General features: G+C 39.0%; 2 protein-coding genes across 2 annotated transcripts; both read right to left on the reverse strand.

Moving 5' to 3' along the window:
- Positions 1 to 817: 817 nt before the first annotated feature.
- Positions 818 to 14,022, reverse strand: LOC139312777 (vomeronasal type-2 receptor 26-like; the record flags this gene model as incomplete). The annotated part of the gene is made up of 4 exons (XM_070937858.1): positions 13,988 to 14,022; positions 8,024 to 8,315; positions 3,530 to 3,748; positions 818 to 1,615 (listed from the first exon to the last, which is right to left on the reverse strand). Coding segments are annotated over exons 1-4 (1,344 nt in total), but the record flags the coding sequence as incomplete, so codon positions are not given.
- A 4,383-nt stretch (positions 14,023 to 18,405) lies between these two features.
- On the reverse strand, positions 18,406 to 19,362 carry LOC139312785 (vomeronasal type-2 receptor 26-like). The gene has a single exon (XM_070937871.1). The coding sequence runs from the start codon at positions 19,360 to 19,362 to the stop codon at positions 18,406 to 18,408; it is 957 nt and encodes a 318-aa protein (XP_070793972.1).
- Between the last annotated feature and the right edge of the window lie 4,101 nt (positions 19,363 to 23,463).

Consider the following 23,463-nt stretch of genomic DNA (forward strand, 5'->3'; position numbering starts at 1 on the left):
TTTAAAATACTAACTTAAAAATGAACTAAATTAAAAGGAATAAAATGAGAAAATTCTCTCCTTGTAATAATAAACGCATCTTTATGAACAAGCTTCCCATCAAATCAGGGCTCTGGACATCACTAAGGACACTTTGAAAACATGATAAACAAAGACAGGAGGATCGTTGCTGATCACAGGTAAATTGTCATGTAAGGTCCTGCCTTGCCAGTCTTCTCAAGAAAGCAGAACTCTTGAAACAATTATCATTTCAAAAGGAACTTTTATTGAAAGACAGTGATAGCAAAGGAAATATAGGCAGGAACTGAAGTTTCCCACTCAAAATGTTAGGCCAAGCTGCTACAAGCAAAGCCCCTCCCAATGTCCAGTTCAACATTGAGCCGATCCCAAAGTGCGAAGATGTTTTGAGAACCTCAGGTAGAGATGGTGATAACTGTAAATTCCCAGGTGCTTCAATTTCACTTTCTCTAGTGGTGAGATAAAGCAGATGGCTCAAAGCACATTCCTTTCCCCCTCACTATTTCCCACAAGGTACAGCAAAGCAAAGTAAATGAAACCCTGCACAAAGAATCTCACACAAGCCTCCCCCTCCCGCCAGAATGGTACTTTCCCGATAGAGATCTATGAGACCTGACATGTAACCAGTTGTAGAACTTGATAAGGAATTCTTTAATGGACAAGTTCCTCCTTCTTGTCAACCTTTTTTTTCTAAAAAAAAATCAGATTCTAAATATGTCTGAAAGACAAATATAAATGAGGCCAATCTTTGCATTAGTTAGAAATTCTTGTTTCTTACTATATTTTCTCTACAATTCAGATCGGGCCTCAGTAGAATAATGTAGCATTTGGGAAAAAAGATACAAGCCAAGAGAGCAGCTCCAGAGGCCAAAATGGAGAAAATCTCCACGGCCACCATGGACTTCCCTTTGGTGCTCAGGTAGGTAGGAAGGAAGGAGATCCAAACACTGCAAAAGACCAGCATGCTAAAAGTAATGAATTTCGCTTCGTTAAAGCTGTCAGGCAATTTCCTAGCTAGAAATGCCACAGTGAAACTGATGAGGGCCAAAAAAGCTAGGTAGGCAAGCACAGTGTAAAACATCAAAGCTGAGCCTTCCTTACATTCCAAGATGATCTCTCCAAATAAGGAGTGAAAGTCACAGCTGGGAAACGGAGGAGAGGTTATCAGCCAGGTGGCACAAAGAAGTGCTTGGATTAAGGGACAGGCTACGACAATGGATTTGGTCAGTGGTTTTCCTAAGAGTTTCCTTGTCTTGTTCCCTGGTTTGGTAGCCATGAAGGCAAGAACTACCATGGCAGTTTTTGCCAACACAGCAGAAACTGCCAGGGAAAAGAGTATGGCAAAGGCAACTTGTCGTATAAGACAGGTGAGCTTCCCAGGTTGACCAATGAAGAGGAAGGAGCAGAGGAAGCAGAGCAGGAGGGAGACCAGGAGGATGTAGGTGAGATCTCGGTTGTTGGCCTTGACAATTGGTGTGTCATGATGTTTATGGAAAATCAACAGGACTGCAGAAGTGATCACAGAGAGAAAAAGAGCAAGAAAAACTAAAATGTATCCCAGGGTGTCTTGATAGGCAAGGAAGTGGATCTTCTTGGCAATGCATTGGTCCTTGTCCTTGTTGGGAAATTGGTCTTCTGGGCAGGGTTCACAGTGAGCTGCATCTGAAATCAAGAGTGTTTGGCTAAGAATTTCAAGGGTATCTGCCATATGCATTATTCCTCCTACAGAGGTGATATGACTTTCTCTTTCTGCTCTTGGCCTATCCACAAAGGGAGTGATGAAAGGACTGTACAATTTATGGAGCATCAAAAAAGGCAAATCATTCTTTATTTATGATGATCCTGGGGATAGATTAGCCAGAGAAAAGGATTTGTTCAGTTCCAGCTATTCATTCATTGTGCACTTCCATGAGTAATGAGGCTTTCAGTTTGAGATTCCTGCCAGTTTTTTCCACCATTTTAGAATGGAAGACAAAGAAGAGTGATATATCTGTTATCCAGAAATGCTGTGTTTTGTTTCTGTGTACATTATCCCTGCCTTAATCTCTCTGCTTTCTACTTCAAATCTGTTCATTCAGATGTTTTTTGCTCCCTCCTGTTCTATCAAAGAGACATAGATAGATGAATGTCCTCTTTCCCTGGCAGGTCTATTTCCTCAGAGGTGGATAGTGCTGATGGAAGGAGCATATTATAAATAATAAAAATTAAAGCTTGGTCCACACACATCCCTTCCTCAGGAAAGATTGGAAGTTAGTTTTTCCAATTGGAGGTTAGAGTAGCAATGGAAATCCTAGTTAGACTTTCTTAAATTCTGCCCTAAAACTATCCTGCATGGAACTGCTGAGGATCGGGGAAAATGGCCTCAGTGGCCAGGGCAGTTTAGAGCTGTAAACTGGAAGGTTTTCCTGAAGGATATGATTTCATTTCAATCTCATAAAAAATCATAACAAAAACAAAAATGACTTAAATAATGTCTTCTTTGATCCTGGAAGATGAACATTTGAAGTCTGCTCTACCTGTCTTGTTAGAAATGGTCCCTTCTGGACAAGGGTCACACTGGTAGCAGCAAATCGGCTTTCCCTCTGGAACTCTTCTCCTCTCTCCTGCATGGCACCTTTTCATGCCACATCTGGCAAAGGGCTTCTTCTGAAAGAGAAAAGGAAAGTACTTGGAATGACCTAAACAATGAACCTGCTGTTGTGGTCCACCAGAAGCCGGAGGAGCTAGCAGCAGAGTCGGACAGTGAGGAGGCTGATGAGGACCATGGGCCAGTCCTGGAGTCTGGGATAGACCCAGATGCGGGCTCTGCATTGGAGGCAGAGAGGGGGCCAGGGCCATCTGGGAGTGATGCGCAGACTCCGGAACCTCCAGAGTCAGACAGCAGTGAGGCAGAGGAACAGGAGGAGGGAATGAAGTAATTCTCAGCTATTATAATAAAATAGGTTTGAGTCTAATTTGTGTCTTGTAATGACTAAATGAGTTTAGGTCACAACACCTGCTGCATTCATTCTTTTCCCCATTCCTATTTCCCTTCCTTATTCCTACTTCTATGTTCAGATTCTTTTCTAAAGAAAGAGATTGTCACTGTCTATCAGAAATCAAGAACAATCCTAGGATAATCAGGCCAGGGGCATTCCTGACACACCCATGTGTGAGATGTGTGAGATTGGATCTGGAATCTCAGCCTGCAGAGGAAGACTTATGATGGGAGGAGAGCATTTCTAAAAGAAAGAACCATGAAGATACAACTGAGTGGAAATGGTCAATGGAAATCATTGTTACTTGCTGTTTTTTTCATCCTGCTTTTCAAGCAGGAGTGTTTCCCAAGCCTAACCCTTTGTGGAATGACACAAAGCAGACATCAAATGTGTTACATGCAAAGCAGATTTCTCACCAAATAACTGCCATGATTTCTGATTCAACTGATTATTTTTCAAGTTAGGAAGATGTTCTGCATCTCAGGAAGAGAATTAATCTTTCTCTGAACTTAAAACATTTCCTTGCAGCTCACCTTTGTGGCCCAGACGATTCCATCAGAGTTAATGGTGAAATCTTGGCCTGGGGGAGCCTCAGGATTTACTTGCCCAACTTTCACAGGGACAAAAGATCGATTGGGAAAGAGAACCCAGTTGAGAAGATCATAACAAGCAGATCCCAGTCTATCTTCTGAGAAGGAGACCTCCTCTCCAGCACTGTTGTTGAACTGCACATTCCTCAAATAGGGAAGAATCTGAAAGAAAGGAGAACTTCAGAAATTGGAGTATTTGTGCTAGAGCTACAAACGAGACATCATGGCTTCTATCATCACATCAAGGGCATCTTGAGAAGATGATTTTGTATTTGAGAAGCTATTTCTATCTCTTGGTGGCAATCTGAGGTCTACTGGGCCATGTGGAAGGAAGCATCTGACCTGGTTGGTCACTTCACTATTCAGAGAGGTCGAACATTTTAGCCTTTGTTGCAGAAAATTCTGATTAATTTCAGACCAGAACATCTTGACTCTTGTCATAGAAACACAATCAGAGTGTAAGGCCCCCAAATGTACTTGAGTCACCAGAATGCCAAAGAGAGAGACCCAAGAAGAGGCTTGGAAAAGAAAAAGCCTTTATTTGTACAAAGAAGAGCTGGGTAGACCATTCCATGAACATACAGAGAAGATACGTGTAAGGAAGGCCACACCTTGGGGAAAGTATGGCGTCCTTTTATACCTTCAGAGACATCAGCTTATTACCCAGTTCTGGCCCCCTGGCCCATGCCTTCCTTGTAGCCCTGCATTGGCTGTGCAGCAAGCAACAGGGGGGCTGGGGGCTTAGCAACACAGCTATTGGCCCCATGAAACCCTGCCAAACCATGACATACCCCGCTTCTTGTTTGAGATACATACCAGGCACCGAGTTATTAAAAAAAAACCCAAGATACCAGGAGTTAAATCACTGATAGAAGCAAATGGCAGAGTCAATTCCAATTCTTAGCAAAGCAATTCTTACAGAAGCAAAACAGCAAGTCAAACCAATTCTACTGACTCTACAATTATCTCCCAGTAATTCTACCTCTTCTTCTTCTTATTATTATTAGTTAATCTTTAGTGAGATTCACAGCCTTTGAGGCTGGTTAATAGCTCAGCAGCTCGAGTCCTAACCAAGGACCTAGGAACTGTTAAGGTATTGTCGGAGGATGTAAGCTGTTCCGAGTAAGGTGGTTTTTTGTAGAGTCAAAATGTTCAAGTCCGGCAAATTTAGAATTTCTAAATAGCGGGGTAGCCCTTTGGGTATTGCTCCAAGGGCTCCAATTACAATCGGGACAACACACGATTTCTTTTTCCACAGTCGCTCAACTTCAATTTGCAAGTCCCGGTACTTTGTGATTTTTTCTTGCTGCTTATCTTCAATCCGTGCATCACCAGGTATTGCAATGTCAAAGAACCATACTTTTTTCTTTTCAACTATTGTTATATCAGATGTGTTGTGGACCAAGTGCCTGTCAGTCTGAATCCTAAAGTCCCACAAGATCTTGAGTTTCTCATTCTCTAAAACTTTCTCAACCTGATGTTCCCAGTGGTTTTTGCTGTACTCAAATCCAAACTTCTGGCACAATTTCCAGTGAATTATCTTAGCAACACGGTCATGGCGTTGTAGGTAGTCAATTTGTGAAATTTTGCTGCACCCACTGATTAGGTGGTCGACTGTCTCATCTTTCTTCTTCTTCTTCTTCTTATTATTATTATTATTGTTATTATTATTATTATTATTATTATTATTATTATTATTATTTAATCTTTAGTGAGATTCACAGCCTTTGAGGCTGGTTAATAGCTCAGCAGCTCGAGTCCTAACCAAGGACCTAGGAACTGTTAAGGTATTGTCGGAGGATGTAAGCTGTTCCGAGTAAGGTGGTTCTTTGTAGAGTCAAAATGTTCAAGTCCGACAATTTTAGAATTTCTAAATAGCAGGGTAGCCCTTTGGATATTGCTCCAAGGGCTCCAATTACAATCGGGAAAACACATGATTTCTTTTTCCACAGTCTCTCAACTTCAATTTGCAAGTCCCGGTACTTTGTGATTTTTTCTTGCTGCTTATCTTCAATCCGTGCATCACCAGGTATTGCAATGTCTATTATTATTATTATTATTATTATTATTATTATTATTATTATTATTATTATTATTATTATTATTATTTCTTTTCAACAGTATTGAAAGGGACAATAGCAACAGACCCTCTACTGTTTTAGACAAGGGGCTATCCTGTCTCTTCTTCAATAACTCCAGCTATGGGGCACCCACAACTTCTAAAAGTCCTTATGAAGTTTCTCCTAATTCTTGGTTGCTTCTCTCCTTTGTTAGTTTCCATCCATTGTTAATCAGGAGCTGTTTCCACACAGGAAGCTGAGTAGCACAACAAATGGTAAACCAAAAAAAGGGGCAGGGTCCTAGATGAATTGGTATGGGAGCATGCATACATTGAATCAGTACCTAATTAAATGTATGAGGGTTATTAAGATCTTGGCCCAGAGGATCATTGGTTGCCCTCTTTGGAAGAGCTCCATAGCTCCCGCTGAAGGTCAAAACATTCTTAAGGATCCATCTCATCCTGGGCACCCTTTTTTTGAACTATTACTATCTGGCAGATGGTACAGGACAATAAAAACAAGGTGTCAGCATTGCAATGCTGGCATAGAGGACAGCGAAAGATAAACTCTGAAACTTTTGCCTGCAAAATCCCTTTGAAGCTCGGTTGTCGTGGAGATCAGGGGAGGGGACACATTCCTGAGAAATGACAGGGAAAAGAAGTCTGAAGAATGACTTGGAAGACAGCCAATGAGAAGCAGAGTCTTGGGGGTCAGAAAGGGAGGGATTGGGAGGCAAAAGGTGAGTCTTGTCCGCGCGGAGTCATGATCCGGTGGCTGAGCTCAATTAAAAAAAGATTTCCTTAAAGATTGGCAGTTTGGAAATTCATTTAATTTTCAGACAGTACCGCAGTCTGACACAAGGACAAACAGGCTGAAAAACAGCTTCTATCCCAGAGCAGTAACTATATTAAATTCTACCGTACAGTGTAATATTAATGCAATATCAGGAGTTTTCAATTCAATTGTATGGAATGTGAAGGATGTGTGTTTATATATATATATATATATATATATATATATATATATGTACACTGAATATGGCATTTAATTAAATTGTACAAGGCACAGTGATAATAAAGTAAACTAAACTAAACTGAAGAAATTCATATGGGGAGCTTCCAATTTAAGTATCTGTGGACTGAGTCAAAAGCCATAGAAATTACCTGCCATGACTGGACATTTGAGATCCTCTTTCCAAGCCTCATTATGGTCGGTTGAATTCTGGATCCATACATTGCATGCAAAGTGTGTGCCAGGGAATAAATGGCATTGTAGATATTGTAACTTTCTCCTGTCATTCTTTTTTCAAAAGTGTAATTGGGCACATTCTGCAGATTCTCCTTTCCTGTACATTGTTTTTTCCCCTTTGGAGGGATCTTTCCTGATTTATGGATCTTGCAGCCAAAGACATATTCCCACCATGGAGGGAGAAAGACATCTCCTTGGGGGTTCAAGGGGTCTAAAGACAGGAGGAAGTGGCTGAATTCAGAGACATCCCCGGAGTGGTCCCTGAAATGCAAGGCCCCATGAAAAAGCTTTATGTAACGCAATGTGTATTCAGATTCTTTCAAGCCAATTTTCCATTGGGAAGTGAAGATACAAACTTTCCTCAATGATACCTTTTTGGTATGTTCAAAATGATATATTGTGTCTATTACAATGGCACTAACAATTAATTCTCCAAATATGATAAACACTTCTGCTTTAGACCACGTGAGGAAATTGAGAATTAACTTCTTCTTACTTATTTCAAAATTACCCAATTCCAGCATTAGAGTGAAGGCCAGGCAGATCTCCTTCTCCTGGAGCATTGGCGTCAGAGTTGAAATGAAATGTTCTCCAATGTCATCTTCAGGGGCAAAAAGCCCAACCCAGTTCCAGTGGAAATACAGGAGCAGTTGGACTAAACCCTCATACTGAGGAGATTCCTTGGGATTAATCTGGAAGAAGGAAGGATAAACTCTTCTCTCTCTCTGAGAGAACTCAAAGCCAACACCGAGCTGTAGAAAAAATGATTATTTTTTCAAAGACAAAGTAAATGCTTTATGTTGACTTTAGTAGTAACCATTGTGTGGTTGATAGCCCTTCAGTCAGACTGACCCACTTTGACTGGCAAGCTTCAACTTCTTCCTCTCTTAGCCATTTTTATTGGTTGTGGTACGTCAGAATAAAAGAGAAGAAACCAACAACCTGATACAGAGAACAAATGTCACTAAAATAATGGCTACCCTTTAATAAAGAATTATCAAAGAGTTACAAACTCATGATTATCACCCCCCTCCCAAACAAACCCCCCTTCTTTTAGTTTCATCTTTGGCTTCTGTGTGTGCTTTTGATCTTTGTCTGTTCCATACTGTATCCAAGAGAGCTCTCTTACCTGTGGGACCTTAAAGATGCTGAAGATGGAGGCCATCAGCCTTGAGGATTTGGCACTGAGACCACCAATGACAGAGAGCAAAGTGTCCTGCAGGTGACATTTGTAACCTGGAACCATTTGGCCTCGTGAGGAGAGTATGGAGAGGCTGTTCAAGGAAATATGTATCTCCCTTTGGAAATGGCCATAGATGTGGAAGCCAAGGGTGATGTTGGGGAGCAGAAGAAAATCCTTATTGACCTCAGAGACAGCAAACATGAATGCAAGGAACTGCTGGTAATTACCTATGGTGAATCTGTAGTGAGAGAAAGTTTGGAGAACATTAGAGGAAACCTTCTGCATGGCTGTAGAATTTGCTTCACTGTTTGGGGGGATATTTGAGGCAGTCGTGGGTTTAAATTTTTTTTTATTACTGGTTCTGTGGGTGTGGCTTGGTGGGCATGGCAGGGGAAGGATATTGTAAAATCTCCATTCCATCCCCAATCCAGGGGAAGGTTATTACAAAATCCCCATTTCCTCCCGAACAGCTGGGACTTGGGAGGCAGAGAATAGATGGTGGCAGGGCAAGTCAGAATTTTTACTATTGGTTCTCCAAAGTCCTCAAAATTCCACTACGGGTTTTCCAGAACTGATCAGAACCTGCTGAAACCCACCTTTGAAAAAGAGATAAAAGGAATGAAAATTAGAAAGGAAGAATATAAATTACAAGCCTTTGTTGATGACCTGGTTTTTATAGTTGAAGAACCATTAATATCAATAAATAAATTGATAGAAAAAATAGGTGAATTTGGGGAGGTTGCTGGTTTGAAAATTAATAAAGAGAAGACGAAGATAATGACTAAAAATATGTTAAAAAAGCAAAAAGAAGAATTGAGGGAGATCTCCAAGATGCAGATCACAAATAAGGTAAAATACTTGGGGATTCAATTAACAGCAAGATGTAGTTCTCTTAAAGAAAATAATTATAATAAGCTTAAGCAACAGATAGGACAGGATCTGGGGAAATGGGGAAACTTGCAGTTATCTTTGATTGGTAGAATTGCAACTATTAAAATGAATATTTTACCTAGAATCTTGTATCTTTTTCAGACAATTCCTGTAAAGCTGGGTAAGGAATTTTTTGCAGATTTAAATAAAATGGTTTTGAAATATGTTTGGCAGGGAAAGAAGGCAAGGATAAAACTCAAACTGTTACAAGATGCTAAGATGAGGGGTGGTTTTGGATTACCAGATTTTGATTTATACTATCAAGCAGTTTGTTTAATGTGGATTAAAGAATGGGTGACATTGAAAAATAATAGATTATTAAATTTGGAGGGACATGATTTGCTGATGGGATGGCATGCTTTCTTATGGTATAAAGGAACTAAAATTCAGGGGTATTTTAGAAGGCACCAGATACGTGAAGCTTTGTTTTTGACATGGGAGAAGATAAAAAAATACCATTATCTGAAGATTCCAGTCTGGGTATCTACAATTGAAGCTTTTTCTTATCCAGTGGTATTTGAAGGGGAACAAATTGTTAGGTATATGAATTATTGGATGAAAAGGGTGAACTTAATTGAAACAAAACTTAGAAGATCAGGGAATTAAGATATATTGGTTTTCATACATGCAAATACTTTCCAGATATCGAGAAGACTTTAAACAAGAAGGTATTTATAGTGTTTCGACTGGTTTAGACAAGATATTAATGGGTTCAGATGACCATATAATTAAAAAGCTATATGGATATTTACTTGAAGCAAAACTGGAAGAAGAACAAGTTAAAGAAACAATGATAGCATGGGGAAAAATTTTGGTTATAGTATTGATTTAGAGAAATGGCAAAAATTGTGGTCACGTAATTATAAAATGACAATGTCAACAGCATATAAAGAGAATTTGTATAAGTTGTTTTACAGGTGGCATCTACCCCCGACGAGAATAGCCAGGATGTTTAAGAATAAATAGGAGAAATGTTGGAAGTGTCATCAAACTCCAGGATCGTATTACCATATGTGGTGGACATGCGTGGAAGCAAGGAGATTTTGGACTAAAATACATACGTGGTTCGAAAAACTGACAAAGAGACATATTGACTTTAAACCAGAAATATTTTTATTAGGAATTTTACCAGAGACATTTAATAAAGAATTACGATACTTAATTGTGAACATTTTAACAGAGGCCACAATTGTATTTGCCAAAACTGGAAAGGAGAGAAGATAATTACCGATGAAGAAATTATTATGAAAAAGTTGGACTGTGCTGAAATGAGTAGGTTGACATTTGAAATAAGAGAACAGGAAGATAAACAATACTATTTGATATGGGAGATATTTTATCAATGGTTTGATAAAAAAGTATGGAGATGAGATAGCATATATGAAATGTTTAAATATGTATTTTTAGTTTAAGTAAAGAATAATTGCTATATGAGGAGATTTGGAGAATTGTAAGCACGGAATGATTTTAACCGATTGAGATGCTGTCTATAATCGTTTGTAAGGATGATATTTTTATGTTATTGTTGTTGTGCTTTTTTTCTTATTTTTTTTTATTTTTAATCTAAAATAAAACTTTTTCAAAAAAAAAAAAAGAACCTGCTGAAACCCACCTTTGATTTTAGGGCAGAAACTCCCAAATTTCATTGGGTTGGATTATTTCCAAAGGATTTCCCTTGGCCAAACTTGGATGACTTTGTGAGAAAGGAGGAAAACCTTTCCATAGATATCAAGGACTGTTTTATACTCTCTAACATCCCTGCCATATTCGCTTTGTTGCAGTGGCTGTAATCCTTTCCAACTGTTCCCCTTTCAATATAAAACTTGTAAAAACCACTACAAAAACTTATGCCAACAAATAAAGACTGAATGCACCAATTATCGCATCAAGCAAGAAAACCTTCTATGCACAAAATCTACCCGTGCCTTCTATAATTTTCTAAACAGCAAACTTAAAGACTCGAGATCCATCCCACCCCTAAAAGGACCAAACAATGAAGATTGTATTGACGAAACCATTTAAGCCAATCTCTTTAACACGTTCTTTGGCTCTGTCTTTGTAAACAGCAATAACACATACCCAATATTTCCCAGCTGTACTACAGACAATTACAACAATTATGGTGATCTTATACATATTGATTTTACAGAAGACAACGTTGAAAAGGCACTACGCAATCTAAAACCACCCCTATCTATTGGATCTGATGGACTATGTGCATACTTCTTAAAAAAGCTTTCCACTGCATTTGCAGAACCTCTAAGTATAATTTTTGAAAAATCTTTCAGTACCAGCACCTTGCCTTACCAATGGTCCCAAACCAAAGTCATACCTATCTTCAAAAAGGGAGACCCTAGCCTAGTTGAAAATTACAGACCAATCTCTTTATGTTGCGTCACCTGCAAAGGCATGGAATCAATCATTAACCAAGCTATTACCCTCCACCTAGAGACAAACAACCCACTTTCTAACAAACAATTTGGTTTCAGAAAAAAAATATCCTGTAATCATCAACTATTACATTGCAAAATCATAAGGACTATACATCTCGATCAGGGCAAAGCAATAGATGCAGTTTACATAGACTTCTGTAAAGCTTTAGATTCTGTGGTACACAACAAACTAGTTCTAAAAGTAAAATCCTATGGCAGTTCTGGACTCCTACATAACTGGATAGCTGCCTTCCTGTCAAACAGACAACAAGTGGTCAAAATAGGAAGCGCTCTATCAAATCCTGTACATGTTAATAGTGATGTTCCCCAAGGCAGTGTTTTAGGTCCAACACTCTTCACACTTTACATAAATGACCTTTGCGATCATATTAAAAGCAACTGTGTTCTCTTCGCTGACAATGTCAAACTATTCAACACCACCGACAATGCAACTACCCTTCAAAAAGACCTTGACTATGTGTCAGATTGGTCTAACAAGTAGCAACTTCAAATCTCAACCAACAAATGCTCTGTCTTGCACATTGGCAAAAGAAATCAAAACATAAAATACAAATGAGATGGACATAACCTTGCAGATGACCCTCACTCTGTCAAGGAACTTGGAGTACTCATTTCTAAAGATCTAAGTGCCAGAGCCCACTGTAACAACATTGCCAAAAAGGCACTAAGAGTTGTTAACCTAATCTTGCGTAGCTTCTTCTCTGGTAATATTGTACTACTAACTAGAGCATACAAAACATTTGCTAGACCAATTCTTGAATCTGTCTGGAATCCTCACAGCATTTCAGACATTAATACAATTGAGAGAGTCCAGAGATATTTCACAAGAAGAGTCCTCCACTCCTCTATTTGCAACAGAGTACCTTATGCCACCAGACTCCAAATTTTGGGCTTGGACAATTTAGAACTACGCTGCCTTCAGTCTGACCTAAGCATAGTACATAAATTGTTCTGCCACAATGTCCTACCTGTCAGTGACTATTTCAGCTTCAACCACAACAATACACAAGCATACAATAGATACAAACTCAAGGTAAACAGCTCCAAACTCGATTGCAGAAAATATGACTTCAGTAACAGAGTGGTCTGGAATGCACTACCTGACTCTGTAGTTTCTTCCCCAAACCCCCAAAACTTTAACCTTAAACTGTCTACTGTTGACCTCACCCCATTCCTAAGAGGTCTATAAGGGGCATGCATAAATCCACCAGTGTGCCTACCATCCCTGTCCTAATATTCCTTTTTATTTACTCTTTTCATATATCCAAATTATGTTTATACTTTACCTGTTATCTTATATATAATTGACAAAATAAATAAATAAAAAATAAAATAAATAAAATAAAAATTATTTAAGGTCTTTCTTGGAACAGCTTCTTCAGGTGTGGTAAAGATTGCTGAGCGCAGGACTACAGTGGGAGTCACCTCACAGATTTACTGAAGGCCATTATTCATCAGCAATGCTGATTCCAAAACTGAGAGGGATTTTTGTAACTCCTGAACACTTGAAGAGTGTTGAGCTTTCATTTGAATTTTCTGCCACAAGTTATTGTTCAGAATAATATTATAATTTGACTTCTGCACTAGGCCAGCACAGCTTCTCTCTTCATTTTTCTTGTTTATCATCTTCCTGATAAAGAGATTGAGAATCCGAGCCTATTTGAAGAACTTGCTATTTTATCTAGAAAAGCACAAAATGTGCACTACACCAGGACAGTACAAATACTAGAAGAAAGATTTCTGAAAAAAGTCTCTGAATTTAATTATCTGCATGTCTACCCTCCAGCTGAAACTTACACATGTTGGAAATGAAATATCCCTCTATTAAAGTCAAAGAAAGATAACCCTGAAGTGATTCCCAAGGGCAAATTCCCACCAATAATGAGATCACCAGGCCTATAGTAGCTCTCCTTTAAGTCAATATCTCCTATGAGCACAAACATGGTTTGTTGCCTCTTCGCTGTGGTTGGAGCCAGGAGCCAGAAGAGCATCAGAAACATCAGCAATAGCATGACTCCTGCCCGGTCATTCTTATCACCTCCCCTCCTAGAACACAAATCAAGGTTTATGCAGAAACTGATTTCAAAGTTCCTTCTGAAATCTCAATGGAACTTTAGCAGATCAGACTCCACTTATGCCACTTGGATGGCACCAGGACAAATTTATATCAATAATGATTCCTCTTACCTGTGTTTGGGCTGTGGCCATAGAGGAAACAAAGGCATGGGAGTCTCTTCAAACCCAGGAGTGAGCTCTTTGCAAGGCAGGCTAAGGTGACACGTTCTGCCCCCCATCTGGTGAACTCAGAGATAATTTTTAAAGCAAGTTTCATCCTGGAAGATCTTTGTGTCTGGAAATCCACAGGGGATACACTATGAATTACTGTACTTCTGATAATTGCAAGGAAAAGCAATTGATCTACCCAGGTAGCAATAGCTTCTCATACACCAGAATGGAAAAACATGTTTGGGTTTCTTGTAATGTACAGAGCAAATGGATTTGTGAATTTGACCTCCATGAAACTGACCCCATGCATACAAGGGAGAATTTGGCTTGTGCCATAGTTGGTCAGCTAGTATGAGTGCTAATGTTGTTTGGTGGCACATGAGAATCAGTTGTGGCCTTGTAGTGGTGAGCAGTCCTGCCTATGCTTGGATGGAATAACCAGCTTTTTAATAACCACATGGCAGGGGATGAAATTAGAAACTGGGAGAACAAAGAATGGGTATACAGTGTTATGTGAGCCTCTCCTTCATCTGAAGGTGGTTCCATTCAGTGTTGGTTGCAGGAATGAGATTGAGCCAAATCCATTGATCTTCAGGGTGCATCAATAAGGCCTTCTCAGTCAGGATCAGGGATCGTTTGTATACTGATGATATTCAGTTCTTTATCCATGGACTGACCAAGCAGTGCTGTCAAGGTTTTGCCCTAATGCATGATGTCTGTTGGATGGGGAGGAACAGTCATGGTTTAAATCCTAGGCTGCATTAACAGAGGGATAGAATCAAGATCATGTGATGTGTTGGTAGCACTTTATAATAACTTGGGAAGATCAGACTTGAAATATTGCATCCAGTTTTGGTCGCTACAATATAAAAAAGATGTTGAGAAAGATTGTAGAGAAAAGCAAGAAAGAAGATTAGGCAGCGGGAGGCTGAAACCTACAATGAACTGTTTTATGTCTAGTCTAAGAGAGAAGGACTAGGGTTGACATAATAGGAGGCTTAAAAATTTGAGGCACTGTCACAGAGAAAAGGGGGTCAACCTATTCTCCAAAGCACCTGAAGGCAGGACAAGAAGTCATGGATGGAACCTTATCAAGGAGTGATTCAACTAGAACAAAGGATAAATTTCCTGGCAGTGAGAACAATTAATCAGTGGATTAATTGGCTCCAGAAATTGTGGGTGCTCCAGCACTGGAGACATTTAAGAAGGGACTGGACAACCATTTATCTAACATGGTATGGGGTCTCCTGCTTCAGCAGGAGGTTGGACTAGAAGACCTCCCAGGTCCCTTCCAACTCTGTTATTCTGCTTTAACATGAAGACCAGGAAAGCATTTTCAGAATTGCAAGATTATATTATGACCAAGTAGGTGTGGATGATTGGGCCTCCCAGAAGTGGAAATTTTCATCTTTGATTCTGCATGACAGTTCACTGTCCTTCTTAGGATTCTTGTACAATATGGATTTTTTGTGGACTATTAATTTCTGCTCAAGGAGCAGTATGGTGGCTGTCTCAAGAAAAGTCTTTGTAAATGTTGTGTCAGGTGCAAAACATTGAGACCACCCATGAAGTTCCAATTAGACTGATTTAGTACTAGTTGAGCTTAGGCATAGAAAGCCAATAAAGTAATGGTTAGTACTATCTTGGTATTAGATAAGGGTCAATAGAATTCAAGAGGGATTTGATTTAGTCCATTTATGGCTACATAGAGAGTTTAGGCTGATTCCTCTTTTGACTCCATGCCCAGGTTCTGTCACTCCTCCTACAGCTTCAGTTTGTTAAACAGAATAGAATTGAACTGTGGAGAGTCTGAATGTCCACCAGAGCAACAGAGATGATGGAGGCAAGAGTGGTGGAAGAGTGGAGGTAGAACATCTTCATTATTGGGACCAAACAGTTGAGATGCAGTCAGCATGAATTCATCCTTGAGAGAGGGGGTTGTTCCCCTCCTCCTCTGAAGGAGGACTCAGTTTGACCCCTACTCAAGAAACAATAGCTGGACCACATCATATTCAGATACTTTTGATGGACCATAGATGAATCCTCATTTCTGTTAAGATGCAGGATTGGGTGTGGGAAGGAAATGGCATTGGTTGCACATTTAGATGAACTTTGGAAGGAGCAGCATGAGGGCAGTGCATCCATTCTGGCTCAACGTGACCTCTTGGTAGTATTTAATGTCATCAACTGCAGGAAATCAAGAGTCCAGGTGACCCAAATGAACAAAGGTTATTGTATGCTAATGGTCTCCACATGAATCCAATCTACAAATGGTGAAAGCAAATTTGCCTCTAAATAAGAGTCAACAGTTGGGTTGGACTTAGATCTCTTGGAGACTTGAGGTAAATGGAGCATTTGACCCCTCCGTCAGGCTCAGCCTTGTCATCTTCTACATCAACTCTGGTTTCCATCTGTTTTAGGTCTCTTATAGGCCTTGGCAGTCTTTAAAGAAGATGATCAGGACTGCAGATGAGATACAGAGACAAGAGATACAAAATTGTATCCCAGGGTCCATTGATAGACAAGAAGTACAGCTTCTTGGGAATGTTGTTCTCTTTGTTTAGGGTACTGGATTATTGGGCAGAAGTCACACCAAGCTGCAACTGGAACAACAACTCTTTTTTAAAAGTATTTCAGAGCCATCTCCTGTCATATCTTGGCCACCTTGAATGACATTACTGGGAACTTGTCCTCATTAAAGAAATTGGATTGTGATGTTGGGCATGGATAGAATGATTCCTGTGGAGACCTTCTGTGCACACAGCATAGTTTACCAGGGAAGTCCACAAGATGAAATGTCACAAGAGATGACTAACCTACTCCATACAATTATGACATTCTTTGCTCATTCCTCTCAGGGAAATTCTGTCCAACATTGATGAGGCAGTACTGCAGATCTGGCTGTGAGGAAGATTTAAACTCTGCTATTTCAAAAACAATTGAGTAGTGGTAGGGAAGTTTTGTAAAGCCTCAAACATCTAAGGAAACAGCCTATATCTTTAGAAACACTGATATTGAACCCAAACCTTAAAAATAAACTGCATAAACTAAGGAACAAAATAAGAAAGTTTCCTCCTTGAAATAATAAACACACCTTTTTTCCAGTTTAATATTTTTTATTAGGTTATAAGATAAAATATAAAAGTAAATAGGAAGACACAGTATGTGTGAGGGGGGAAATAGGGAGGGGAAAGTGAGAAGAAATTGGGGAAAAGAAAAGAAGAAACATTGACTTCCGACTCCCTCTGTTGAAGTAAATCAGCAAAACCCGATTTTCTCCACCAGAAGCACAAAGTTCAGAATCGGTCTCCATGTGGAAACAAAGGTACTTATATTCTTTCCTTTAACCAAAACGATCAATTTTGCCACTTCTGCCAACTCCATCAGCTTCTGTAGCCAATTCACCCATAGTGGGAATCTAAGGTTCCTTCCATTTTTGTGCGCATAATAGTCTTGCTGCTGTCAACATATATAAGATAAAAAATTTTCTCCAAGTCATTTTCCATTAAACCCAAAAGAAAAGTTTCTGGTTTCATTTTTATTTTCATTTGAAGAATATTCTGTATTATAATATGAACCTTACTCCAAAATTTCTTTGCTTTATCACATGTCCACCATAAATGGGAAAAGGTTCCTTTGCTTTTACACTTCCAACATTCATTTGAAATACCTTTATACATTCTGGATAACTTTTCCAGTGTTAAATGCCAGCAATACATCATCTTACGAAATTTTTCTTTTAAATTATAATTTAGTGTAAATTTTAAACCTTTCATCCACATATTTTCCCATTGTTCAAGCATCACATTATATCCAAAATTACTTAACCAGTGAATCATACAATGTTTTACATGTTCACTTTCCAAATTCAATTTCAATAACATTTATAAATCTTAGCAATAGTATCACTACCACATAGTAATATTTCCAATTCATTTTTAGCAAAATCAAACCCACAACTCTTTTTATTTGATTTAAACTGTTCTTTCAGTTGTTGATATGTAATCCCATGGCAAACATAACCTTCTAATTCAAGTTCTTCCCTCAACTTTAATGTATCTTCACCAGAGTTGAAAGATAATATTTTACCATACGTCCAGCAGTCTTCCTTTGCCACCATTTATTTTCTTAAAAAAGCTTCTTGGGGGGGACAAACAATGAGGCAACTTCGTATAGAACCTTCTTTTATATTTATGCCAAACTCTTAGTATGGCACATCTAGCAAAGTGATTATTAAAATCAACATTAACTTTAACTTTATCATACCATAAATAACCAAACCTTAATTCGTGGCCCTCTAATTCAAGTAGCCTCTTATTCTGGAGGTTCACCCACTGTTTTAACCAGGCCAGACAACATGCCTCAGAATACAATTTCAAGTCTGGAAAACCCAGCCCCCTTTTTTCCTTAGCATCTTGCAATAGTTTGTATCAGATTCTTGGTTTTTCTTTTGCCATATAAACTTAGAAATATCCAAAATAATAAACACATCTTTAACAAGAAGTTGTCCTTCCATACAGGGCACTGGACCTCACTAAGGACACTTTGAAAACATGAAAAACAAAAGACTGACCAGAGGAATATTGTAAGCAGTCACAGAACTTGATAAGGAATTCTTTTATGGACGAATTTGTCCTTCACGTCATCATTTATTAGAAAGCTATTACATTCTAAACATGCCACAAAGACAAATATAAAGGAGGCAACTCCTTGCATTAGTCAGACATTTTTGTTTCTTACTATATTTTCTCTACAATTCAGATCGGGCCTCAGCAGAATAATGTAGCATTTGGGGAAAAAGATACAAGCCAAGAGAGCAGCTCCAGAGGCCAAAATGGAGAAGATCTCCACAGCCACCATGGACTTCCCTTTGGTGCTCAGGTAGGTAGGGAGGAAGGAGATCCAAACACTGCAAAAGACCAGCATGCTAAAAGTAATGAACTTGGCTTCGTTAAAACTATCAGGCAATTTCCTAGCTAGAAATGCCACTGTGAAACTGACTAGGGCCAAAAGTCCTAGATAAGAGAGGACACCGTAAAACATTACAGTTGAGCCTTGCTTACATTCCAAGATGATCTCTCCAAACAAGGAGTGGAAGTCCAGGTTAAGAAACGGAGGAGAGGTTCCCAGCCAGGTGGCACAAAGGACTGCTTGGATCAGGGGACAGGCTATGACAATGGAGTTGGTCAGTGGTTTTCCTAAAAGTTTCCTTGTCTTGTTCCCTGGTTTGGTAGCCATGAAGGCCAGAACCACCATGACAGTTTTTGCCAACACAGAGGAAACTGCAAGGGCAAAGAGAATGGCAAAGGCAGATTGTTGTAAGAGACAGGTGACCTTCCCTGGTTCACCAATGAAGAGGAAGGAACAGAGAAAGCAGAGCAGGAGGGAGACCAAGAGAATGTAAGTGAGATCTCGGTTGTTGGCCTTGACAATCGGTGTGTCATGATGTTTATAGAAAACCACTAGGACTGCAGAAGTGATCACAGACAGGAAAAAAGCAAGAAAAACTAAAATGTATCCCAGGGTGTCTTGATAGGCAAGGAAGTGGATCTTCTTGGCAATGCAATGGTCCTTGTCCATGTTGGGATATTGGTCATCTGGGCACGGTTCACAGCAAGCTGCATCTGAAATCAAAAGTCTTTGTCTAAGGATTTCTTGAGCAATTATCATACACATTTTCCCTCCTGCAAAAGTGATATGTGTGTTGCCTTCCTGCTATTGACCTTCCTACAAAGGGAGTAATGAAACAATCCCCTATGCTATTTATGGGGCATCAAAAAGAGCAAATCATCCTTCATTTATGATGATCCTGGGGACAGATTAACCAGAGACAAGGATTTATTCAGTTCCAGCTGTCCATTCACTGTGCACTTCCATGAGTAATGTGGCTTTCAGTCTGAGATTCCTGCTTGTTTTTTCCGCCATTTTATAATTGAACACAAAGAAGAACGGCAGATCCGTTATCCAGAAATGTTGCTGTTTTGTTTTGAGTACATTATTCCTGCCTTAACATCTCTACTTTGTACTTCAAATCTGTTCATTGCTGACTTCCAGTTGTACTTCCGGTGCCTTCAGAAGCCTGATCCGCAAGCTTTGAGGTCAGCTCCGACCTCTCGTTATTGGAGGGTTCAAATCGGGACCATAGCCTCCCTGGAGGGGTGGTGAAGCAAAGGGGGACAGCCTAGCACAGTGGTTCTCAACCTGGGGGTGGAACGGCCATTTCACAGGAGTCGCCAAAGCCCTCTCTTGCTCCCCCATGCCTTCACTCATCCTCACCCTCTGCCGGATCGCCGTTCACTGTTCACTTACCCCGCCCACTCCCAATCTATTGCTGCCTCCTGAGTCCCAGCTGATGGCTAGAGGGAAAAAAACTCTTTAAATTCTTGCTGCGGGGCTTCAAAGGGCTGCCCTACATCTGATCAGTGTTAAAAGAAAACAAATGAGTAGACCAGTGCTTGCAAAAATAGAAAAAAATACCCCTTTCAGCTGCAGCATAATTAATTACCACAAGTTGATTAGATCGGCCTCCCGACTCTCAGCTGATTTGCTCTCAGCTGTTTTGCGCAGGGGTCTGTTCTCTGTTGCTAGCTGCAAAGAGAGCTGGAGCAGATTTTTTTTCCCCTTAGCTATGCTGATAAAGTGAAACTGAAGGTAAAGCAGGGTCTTTCCTGCAACATGACAAAATGAGGCAGAGACAGATTTCTTTTTCTTTTTCTTCACCAAAAAAGGTAGGTGCAAAACTGCAAACAATGGGAAATTTAGGGCAAGAGGAGGTTCAAGATTTTAAAACACAAAAGAAAAAAAGGTCTATTTAACTAGGGAATAGTAGTAATTGAAATACTATTAATTGTATATTGTATTGAAAGCAGAAATGGTTAAGTTGTGGTTTGGAGGAATATATGGGGGAAATTATTTGGTTTATTATTATTGGTAAATATAATTAATTGATTTCTAAGAAATTGAATTGCATGGAAATAATTGGAATATTCATGTTCATATTGATTAATATACAAAAAAGACAGTTATATAACGAATTGATTTATATTAAAATGTTGAATTTGTATTAAACAACTGTATTGCATAATTACATAATTAACCAATGTGAGGATGGATATAAAAATAGATGACAATGCGAAGGGGTATAATATAGAATAGAAGGGAAAAATTGAATTTGATTAAGATTAGAGATGAGGATGAAGGGTAATATTGGTTTTTTTAAAAAAATAGATGAGGAATAAATATGGCAAAAAGGAAATATAGAAATTGTAAATTTAATTGAAATGACTAAACACTGTTTAAATTTGTGAACCGGTCAAATACTCTGTTCAAAGAAAATACATTGTATGTTTGTATGTGTGTTTCTAATCATTGCTAATTATTCATATTTGTTCTCTTTTATTCTTTAAAGTTTAACAATTCATTCTTTATCTTATTTATTTATTTTATTTTATTTTATTAATTTAATTTGTATACCGCCCTTCTCCCAGAAGGGACTCAGGGCGGTGAACAGCCAAAATTAAAAAACATACAAATGCAAAAGTTAAGATAATTAAAAGAATTAATATCTTTATATTTGTTTGGGGTTGGTTTTCTTCCCTTTCATCTTTTTTATTGTACAGCAATCTTTCTCCTCAAACCTACCACCTCTCCCTTTTCTTTCCTTCTTACTTTCTCTTCACCCCCTCTTCTTCTCCTCCCTACTTCCTCTTCCTTTCTCCTTCTCCTCCTCTCTTCCTCCCTCTCTTACCCTCACTCCTACTCTAATTTCCCTTCCCTTCCTTCATCCCTCTCTATTGCTGTATCCTTTTATGCATATGGACTACTCAGAGGGCTGAAAAAGTTATTTTTGACTAGTCCTCGCACTTTTGACCAGTCCTCGAACTTACAACTGTCCTCACATTTTATGTTTTTGCCCTATCTTGTCACCATGGTGAAGAGAAGCAGTTGTGAAATGAGTGACATGGCTGTTAAGAATGCTACAAAGGCATAAATGTGAGGATGGTCATAAGCGTGAGGACCAGTCAAAAGTACGAGGACCTGTCAGAAATGACTTTTTTCAGCCCTCTGAGTAGTCCTTATACACATAGCCATGGCCACCCAGTCACATGACCAGCTAGCCACACCCACCCAGTCACATGACCCCCCAAGCCACGCTCACAAAATAAGCCACGCCCACAGAACCGGTAGTAAAAAAAATTAGAACCCACCCCTGGTTGGGGGTCACCACAACATGAGGAACTGTATTAAAGGGTCGCGGCATTAGAAAGGTTGAGAACCACTGGCCTAGCAGGTAGAGGGGAGTCGCGTCTCCCTTCCCTGACTAGGAAAGCCCACTCTGCCAACGACAGGGAGAAGCGGCACCAAACATGGCTGCCATGAAGCCGAAGACAACCTATATACCCAAGACTGTGCAGGAGCAGAGAAAGTGAGTGGCTTGTGAACTGGGCAAAAGAATAATTTTCTTTGAAAATATCTGCAAGAAATGTGAGAGGGAAGAATACCAGAACTATTTGCTAGCTGTGGAATAAGCACACACACACACACATATAAAAGCTATAATATTTAAAAAGAGAAACTTTTTAAAGAGACTTGATAGTACAGTGATCTAAGCACCCTGTTATTAACACAGCTGCCTGCAATTACTTGCTGGTTCGAATCTCTCCAAGTCTCAAGGTTGACTCAGCCTTCCATCCTTTCTAAGGTAGGTGAAATGAGGACCCAGTTTGTGGGGGCAATAAGCTGACTTTGTATAAATATACAAAAGTATGAAGGCTATTGCTTAACGCATTGTAAGCCGCCCTGAGTCTCCGGAGACGGGCATATAAATCATTTAAAAAAAAAAAAAACTAAATTAAAAATTTGAACTCTCAAAGTGAAGATATGGGATTGAAAAGGTATTTTTTTAAAAATATATATACTGGGATTTGATCTGGAAATTGTTTATATTTTATGACTATCAAATTTTATGACTATTCGTTCACCCACCTATTGGATTTACAATCTAAAATAATTAAAATTGGATTATCAGCACTATGCAGAGAGGCAATACGAAGCTGAATCGTGATCGCCATCTGCTGCTAAGAGGAGAACTGTGCATCTATGGGAATTTGTATCTTTGTTGGATTATAAGGATTTTCTTCAAATTTACTTTAAAGTTCAAAATACAAAACTTTTGAAGAAGTAAAAGTGATTGGAAGGGACGTGGATAACCCCTGGATTTTTTAAAAAATTGGACTGACTGTAAAATGGAAATAAGTGGATATAATGATATGGATCTGACATACCAAGACATGAATGATTTTATAAAAGAACAACATAAGGAAATGAAGCTTCATGCGCAGAAGCATTTTGATGATGTCGGGGTCAGTGGGCAGAGCCTCCCGCTGGTTTTACTACCAGTTCTGTAGAACTGGTGCAAACTGGGAGCAACCCACTACTAGTAGTAACGTAATGAATATAAGAAATGAATGATTGGAGATAATATGTATATTAAAAAAATGTGATTATTAATGAAAAGCTAGAGAAAGATCATGATTGATATACTGGAATATTGAATAATGAAAAAAGAAAGATCACGTCTTTGATTATTAGAATGATAGGGGTAAGGGCAAAAAAAGAGGGCTAAAATAGAAGTAGAAATATGAGGGGGGAAATAGTAAAAAGTAGTAATATATCATCTTAATAATATATTAAGATGATTTGAAGTATGATAGAATTATGAGAAGGTTTAGAGTTGAAAGGTAACAGTAGAAACTATATGTTAGTAAAATTAGAAAT

The sequence above is a fragment of the Pituophis catenifer genome, unplaced genomic scaffold, assembly GCF_029215685.1.
Source record: "Pituophis catenifer annectens isolate HBS135680 unplaced genomic scaffold, rPitCat1.0.hap2 SCAF_1, whole genome shotgun sequence".
NCBI classification, from domain to species: Eukaryota; Metazoa; Chordata; class Lepidosauria; order Squamata; family Colubridae; genus Pituophis; species Pituophis catenifer.

What these genes read in the sequence shown, in the direction of transcription:
- LOC139312785 (XM_070937871.1), bottom strand. Translation starts at nt 19,362, where the DNA reads ATGTGTATGATAATTGCTCAAGAAATCCTTAGACAAAGACTTTTGATT.